The following is a 7,764-nucleotide window of genomic DNA, read 5'->3' as shown; positions in this document are numbered from 1 at the left end:
GTTTGCAGAATGATCGAAAGACCTGGCACGCAATCCCTTCTATCTATTATTCCCCAAAACAGTGGGCCTCTGAGTTTATGGTATAGCCAAGACATGGCTTGCATAACTCGCATTTTTCATACATGTTTTCCACCTTTCTTAAGGGTCATGATTTATCCAAGCATGGGGCCCAAGAAGCTGGATTAGGGCTTTAGAGTCAGGGGAAGGGGTGGTTCCCTAGAGCTTTGCCTGCTGCTGGCAGTATTCCACCTCTTCTTGGTCCTGTGCACACTGTGTGCACGTGGGTGACAGCACGTGGCAGGGTGCATGTGTACACGTGAATGTGTATGCTCTCTCCTATCAAGGGAGATGGAAACAGCACAGTGTATGCAGTGATGCCCAGGGGCACGTGTGTCTGTGTTCCCTGTGCACCCAGGCGTGCTGGCTGCCACATGTGCATGGATGCAGCAACTAGTCCCCAGAGCTGTGGTTCCCCTTCCTGTCTGACACAAAGCTTGGCATTGTGGAGGCTGAATCAAGCTGTAAGAGCAGGACAGAGGAAGGGGGCTGGATCGTGCCCAGGGCAGGCCAGGTCTGTGACAACTTTATGTCATCACTGTTTCCAAACTCCACTCCAGAACCACCCCTTGCTTTCATATGTGTATGAGGATAGACAAGTTTTTGTCATTTGTGGAGGGTAACCTGAAGGCATGGCTTGCCCCTCAACTTCCCAGGGAGACACAAGGTAGGATCAGCTTCAAGGTTTAGGCTTCAGGCAGCTTCCGGCTGCCCTCTGGAAAACAGGCAATAAGACCCGTCAGTAAAGTGCTTGCAATGTAAGCATGAGGACCTGAATTTCAGCCTCAGAACCGTGTTTAAAACAACGACAACAAAAATTGGGGTGGGGTGGCGCACGCCTTTAATCCCAGCACTCGGGAGGCAGAGCCAGGTGGATCTCTGTGCGTTCCAGGCCAGCCTGGTGTACAGAGTGAGTTCCAGAATAAGCAATGCTTCACAAAGAAATCCTGTCTTACAAAAATAAAAACAAAAACAAAAACCAGGCATGGTGATGAGTATTTGTAATCCCCAGTGCTGGAGAGGCAGAGCCAGGTAGATATATGGGGTTTGCTGGCTAGTCAGTCAGCCTAATTAATACGTGAGTTCCAGGCCAGTGAGAGTCGAGTCGTGTCTCGGAGGCAAACTAGTAAATGTTGCCTGAGGAACAAACAACACAAGGTTAGCCTCTGGCTCCATATGCACCCAATCACACACACACACACACACACACACACACACACACACACACACACACACCACACACACACACACCACACACACACACACCACACACACACACACACACACACACACACACACACACACACACACCCCACACACACACGGGGGGTATGGTAATTAATTTTTTAAAAGACCAGCTTAATCTTATCCTTTCAGCTCTTCCAGGCCATACACTGAATCAGTCCCAAGCTTCACTCTGTTCAAAGCCAGTCCGAGTGAAGGGACATAGCTTCTAGCTATCCATTAGCCACTGGGATAATAAAAAGTCTTAACCCTGTCTTCAAAAACCAAAAACCATAAAAAAAGGTCTTTTGGTGTTACCAATGGCCTCTGCAAGAGCCCTCCTAATGAGAACTCTGGCCACTGAGCATTCAGGAGCTGCCTGGGTTGAGGGGAGGGGAGTCTAGGGAGGAGAAGGGAGCCCAGTTTATAGTTCTGGCCCCCACCAAAGCTAGAGGATCAGAGAGCCAGAATAAGAGGCAGGATAAGATGTGAACTTCAACATCCAAAGAGCCTACAGAGCAGGCTGGAGCCTCAGTACCTCAGCTCTAGCTGTGCTTCCCATCTAGGGTCCAGCACTTAACTACCCTCTCTACTTCCTACCCTGGGTACCAATGGCAGGGCTCCCATGCCCCCTTATTTTGAAGCCCCTGATAACCCAGCTAGAACACCCTCCCAAGGTTTAGAGTCTAAGAGGTACTTGCGTTCTTTACTAGGTTCTTCCCCAAGAAGCACAGATTCTGGCAGACACCCTCCCTTGGAGGCAATGGCCCCCTGTACCCGCAGCCATCTTTGGAATTGCTCAGCTACTGTCCATGTTGCTGGCCTCAGTCCCAAGAAGAAGGCCCAAGAAGGAAGCCGGAAGCAATTCTTCCTCTGGAGCTAGGGGAAGGGGCTGCCCCCCACCCCCACCTCATGACTCACTCTAGGCTGTGTGGGTTATTACATTATGTTTGAAATTACCATGGTAACAAGCTGGCAATCAAGGGTAATTGCACTTGTCGTCAGGGCAACAGGGCAAAACCCCACAGCAGCCATTTTATGTGGTTGCCCTTGGGGTGCAGTAAGGTCAAACCAGATTAGAGATAATGATGACCAAGGGGCTCTGGGGGTCTCTGAAAAGGGCAAGTTGCCAGGGCTCGTGAGGTTCTTGAGTGTTGGAAGTTAGGTATGCCTTGGGAGAACCAGGATCCCCCTCATTGACCCCATGTCTGGAGTCTTGTCTTACCCACACCACCCTCCACCTAAAACATGCAACAGTACTTAAAGTGAGCAGAACCAGAAGTTTATGTGCTCATAGCTGGTACTTGTAGATAGCCCACGGGCCCTCCTCTTCGTATTCCCTGCGGCTGAGCCACAGGCTTTGGAAGGAGTTCCGGCATGCCATGATGGAACCCCCAAGCCAGGCAGCAACTGCGCGGTGGGGAGAACCCAGAACAGTGGCACCAGGGCCCAGCTCCTGTCTCAAGCGCTCAGGGAAACCATTCACCAGGGTGTTACCACCTTCCAGCACCACATTGGCCAGCAGCTGCTCCTGCTGCTTGGCCTCCAGCCGGCTGATACTTAGCAGGGCCAGCTGTGGGAGGCCTGGCTGGTTGAGACCTAGCAGATTGGGTTGAAAGAGAGCCTCGGGGCAACAGAAGCGCTCAGAGCCCAGTGTGATAACTTGCTTATCTGGGAGTACAAACTCCACCTGGGCCTGGGACTGGTTTTGGGCCATCTCAGCTGCCATATCCATAGCCACATAACAGCAGGCCTCTTTAATCTGTCTGACAAATTCTGCCTTGGGTGGTGAGTGGCCACCTGCTAGGAGCAGCTGAGCCAGGTAATTAGTGAGATCAGCACCAGCCACATCCAGCCGGTAGGTGTCAAGTGGAGCCAGGTCCCCAGTGAGGATGGGTGCCACATAGGAGGTCCCGTGGCCGCTTCCCACCACAAGGCCCGTGGTGCGCCCGTAAGCGTAGAGCGTCAGGAGAGCCTGGTGAACTGTCTGCATAGCTGGCACACGGAAGCGCTCGAAGAGTATCTCGGCCACCTTCTCTCGGTTGGTTCGCGGGGAGATGGGGGAGTCAGCCACGAGCACAGCCATCTCCTCAGGCTGCACTCGGAGCTTGCAGTAGAACAAGTGTTGCCACAGCACCTCTAGAGCATCCCAGTCAGAGACCACGCCTCGGTTCAGTACAGAGTAGGAGCCCTCTTGCTGTTCGGGGACCACATACTGGGGCTGGCCCTGGGTTGAATGCTGCAGCATCTGGACTTGCGAGGGTACCACACTGAGGACATGGTCCTCTCCAGCCAGTCCACATTTGGTAAACCCTGTGCCTGTGTCAATCACTATGGCTGCCATGTTCTGGTAGGGACTCGATGAGTGGTGACAAAACACTGGTGACTGGACCGGCCGGGCGTCCACAGTGGGTACTAACCCGTAGCAGTTCCCATGGAGAAGGCCCAGGTGTGCCACCGCCGACGAGCGTGTAACAGCCTCAGCTGCCAACTTGAACTGATGTCCACTCTGGGACTGAGGGCCCACCATGGATATGGGCAAGTCTTTACAACCAGTGAATGTGATCAGTTGCTCCTGGTGGGCCCTGTGGGAGTCGCTAGGTTGCCAGGATGGGAGCGGATGTATGCTGGATCTCTGAGCACTGCTGTTTCCAACTTTATCTCTGTTCACATGCATGCAGGCCTCCTCAGGTGCCAGGGGGACTCGGAGAATTCCCACGTGTGTCGGATTGCCCAAGGACTCACTCCCCTGGGTGGAGAGCTGGCCACACTCCCCAGAGGTGAAGGTGGGCTCATTGGTGGTGGGGGACTTCACTGTGAGAGGTACCTGTCTGGGGAGAGAAAGTTGTTTGGAAAGAGGAGTCTGCTCACTGAGATGAGGTGTACTAGTAAGGAGGGGCTGACCAGATAGGGAGCCCTGCTCAGCTACAGGTAGCTGTCTAGCAAGGAGGTTCGGCCCATTGAGGAAACTCTGACCAGTGAGGAAGGCCTGCTTAGTATCTTCAGCCTGAGGGCCACTAGGCTGAGCAGAATTGACCTCTTTCTGGTTATTGCTGCCTACTTCCTCCTGGAGTGGAGATCTGGATAGTCTCTGGGTATCGGCTGTTGAAGCAGTATCTGGCTTTATCCACTGTGATTTCCTAGTCTGGACCGTGGAACTGTCTTGCATTCTGGGAGAGTCCAGCATCCAGATGGTGTGGCTAGGGTTAATCGTTTCAGCCTCAGATTTGGACCAACTAGAATCAGGGCCTTGGACCGGTGTCTTTTCACCATATTGGAGGGGTGTCCCCGGTACAACAGGTCTAGCAAGCATCCCGATCCTGATAGGGGTCTCAGTGCCAGGGGAATTCCGGGGCTGCAGGTTGTGTCTGGCCTCTTTGGAAACCAGGGTTACCTCTGGGTAGCTTGAAGCTGAGAGACTGGAGGGCACAGGGCTAGACAACATGGCTGTGGTGGACCACAGGCTGGGGTGGTCACTGTTAGGGGAGAGGATCGGCCTGGACAACAGCCGAGAGGACAGCATATTTTCAGAGGTGTGAATCGATGGATGGTTGGGCGTGAGGCCTACAAGCACTGCCCGTGAGCCTGTGGGATCGTGGCATAGCAGCCCCATCCTGGTGCTGCCTGTGGCTATATCAAATACCAGCACATGGTCTTCTACAGCATCCTGGAGCTGGCAGGTCGGAGCACTAGAAATGGGAATCTGCATGGCTTCTCTGGGAGTCTGGGGCGGGGACTGCTTGTTGCAGATTCTGTGATTGGCAGGCAGTGGCACATTGGAACAGTTGTTGTTGTTACAGGCATTGGGGAGCTGCTTGTCTGGCTGAGAGCTGCAAATCTTGGGGCTACTTCTCTGTGTCTTGAGAGCAGCTAGAGGCCCTAAGGCTGGTGTTGAGGTATCTAGCCTGGAGGCGTGGACCAGAGACTTCTTTACAGGATCCTCAGATTGCTTGGGTGGCACCTGCATCTTGTTAACATCTTGCTCCTGGATGTGGGCTGGAAAGTCTATTGGAGTAGGTGTTGGAGTGGGAGGAGTCTCCTGAAGGGGAAAACACCCTTTGTCCTTTTTGAAAGAATCTAAGAGGGTGAGCAATTGGTTGCCATCATTCTTGAGATCAAGAGGCAGGTCTTGCGTGGCCACGGTGGTATTAGTCAGGTGGTGGGGGTTAGAGGTGTAGGGTTCAACTGCAGCAGGCATTGGTGTTCTATTGACAGCTGGAGTAGAAGCTTGAATTGAGGTGAGAAGAGGTAATAATGATGAAGTTGTCTTATTTAGGCTAGGAGCCTGAGCCAGATCTGGACCCTTGTCCTGCCCCTGATCTTGGACTGGAGCCTGAACCAGAGTCTGAAGAGGATCTTGACCTTCAACTGCATCACTCTCTCCTAAGAGGAGGTAGGGGAGCCATCGGCTCTTCCTGGGACCCACAGGGGCCGTCTGGCCAATGTTACAGGTTCCTTTGCCCCAGCCTATCAGAACTTTAGCTGGAGCCTTGCTCTCCCTCCCAATCTGTAAGTGACTCTGGGAGAGGTTGAATCCATACTGGGCTTTGTCATTGGTGCTGTCATTGTTCATGCACAGTGGTAGAGTCTGAGTCCCATCGTCCATGAGGAGATGCTCTTGGGTTCCCACGGTGGGGTTTGGAAATAGTTTAGAACAGGAGAATCTCGGGGTGTCTTGGGAGGCCTGTGCATAATTACACTGGGAGCTGACCTGAGCAGAATCCTGGAGTGGTTGGTGAATAGGCTGAGAGGGGGTAGCCTGGGAGGTTGAGCTGCAGGTCACATCAGCGATGGCCCCAGTGGACAATGACAACCCCTGCTTCGAGTATAGGAATCTTGAGCTCATCCATGGTCCCTGGGACCCTCTGAAGCCACCCCTTAGCTGCTGGCTGCCAAGCAGGGGATGGCCCTGGGGGCCCGATGGATCAGGGCCCCCCACCTTCTTGGTGGCTTCCATAGTCTTGCTCCATGCCCTGGGTGCCCTGCCCCCACTTCGTTGCCATGGTGACCCCACACAATCACTGCCCCCAGTGACCTGGAGAGTGACAAAGTATGGGATAACAGGGGCCCCACCCACTGAGGGGGGTGCTTCTCTGGAGACTTTAGGAGGTGGAGGAACTTAGGGATCTCAATGACATTAGACTGCTATAGTTCAGCTTTGTCCCTACTTAACCATCAGTGACCACTCTATCCAGGCCAGCCCCTGAGTGAGGGCAGTGTCCCAGAGAGGACCAAGGTAAGGTCAAGGGAGAAAAGCAGTCAGGGAAGCCCGAGGGCCCTTTGCAAGCGCAAAGCCTCTTTACTATTTTGTCTAAGCGACAGAAGAGGGTGAGGGGCCCAGGCTCAGCCCCAGGCTCCCCTCCCCTGTTCCCTGCTTCTGCTCCCGCTCCAGGGACAGCAGCTCCTTGGCAGTCTCTGCTACTCCAGATGGTTTTCCTCTGCTTGTGCCTCAGAGAGCCCCCTCCCCAGAGCCACATGTCCCTAAGGCCCAGGACCAGTATCTTGCAGGAGTGGGTATGGGGGTGGTGGAGGTGGGGCCTCTACTCAGAATCTTCAAGTCAGAATGTTCTAGCTCCTGTCACATTGTGTCAGTTTCATCCCGGCCGTAATGAGAGCACGGCACTAGGCACAGGCCTAGGCTGCAGTAGCCACACTGTTAACCAAGTGCCACTTACAAGATGGGGAATGATCGGGACATAGTAGGAATAGGGCCAGCCTCACAGTCGGGACATGGCAGGTGTGAGACTGAGCACACAGTGGGCGTGCTCAGTATTGTATATACTGTATTGTAGACACAGCAAGGGCAAGCTAGACAAAGCTCTGGATATGGATAGACATGTAGAAAATGTAAGCTTTTAGGCTTGATCAGCAATTCTCCCTCTTTTCTTTGATGGGGAAACAGAGGGGTAGGAAGGAATCAAATCTACTTGGACCAGCCCCTTAGATCCGGGGCTTCCGAGTCTCAGCACTGCTCCTCTACAGCTAGAGGACAGGTCATTGGCATGGGTCTACTTCTGGAAGTTCTTCCTTGGGCAGTCGAACGCTCCTTCCTCCTCCAGCTCTGAGTCTAGGCCTACCCCCTCTGTCTTCCAGGGCTGTGTTCCCTTCAGGCCTCAGTCTTTCCACCCAGGAAACAGGTTTGTGGAGAATGCAGCTGGAGGCTTGTCTTCCTCTGAAGCAACATGTTTTCACAGAGGTTAAAAATAGTGTTTACAGTTGGCCGTGGGGTGTGAGGCTATGTGACCAGGGACTAAGGCTGGTACTGTGCTGTATCCGCACCTTTTTGATTGGCTGCTGGGCAAAGCCTGACTCAGCCACATTTCAGGCCCCTTGTGCCGCCCTCCCTTTTCAGTTAAGATAGGGAACAGGCAGCTTGGATTCCTGGGAACCAAATTGCTTATTACTGCGCTGTGCCTGGGAAGGGTAGAAGAGCCCACGGGTCTGCGGGCTCTCAATCTCTCTCTCCTCTCTCTCTCTCTCTCC

The 7,764-nt window shown here is 53.5% G+C and overlaps 1 protein-coding gene across 1 annotated transcript; it reads right to left on the bottom strand.

The window, feature by feature from the left end:
* Positions 1-2,572: 2,572 nt before the first annotated feature.
* Positions 2,573-7,731, bottom strand: LOC128104785 (uncharacterized). Its single transcript, XM_052729825.1, has one exon. The coding sequence runs from the start codon at positions 6,236-6,238 to the stop codon at positions 2,573-2,575; it is 3,666 nt and encodes a 1,221-aa protein (XP_052585785.1). The 5' UTR covers positions 6,239-7,731.
* Positions 7,732-7,764: the final 33 nt, after the last annotated feature.

This window comes from Peromyscus californicus, unplaced genomic scaffold (genome assembly GCF_007827085.1).
Source record: "Peromyscus californicus insignis strain IS unplaced genomic scaffold, ASM782708v3 Scaffold_11__1_contigs__length_118956290, whole genome shotgun sequence".
Classification (NCBI taxonomy): domain Eukaryota; kingdom Metazoa; phylum Chordata; class Mammalia; order Rodentia; family Cricetidae; genus Peromyscus; species Peromyscus californicus.
Note: the sequence above shows the minus strand (reverse complement) of the source record. Positions and strands in the feature narration are given on the sequence as shown.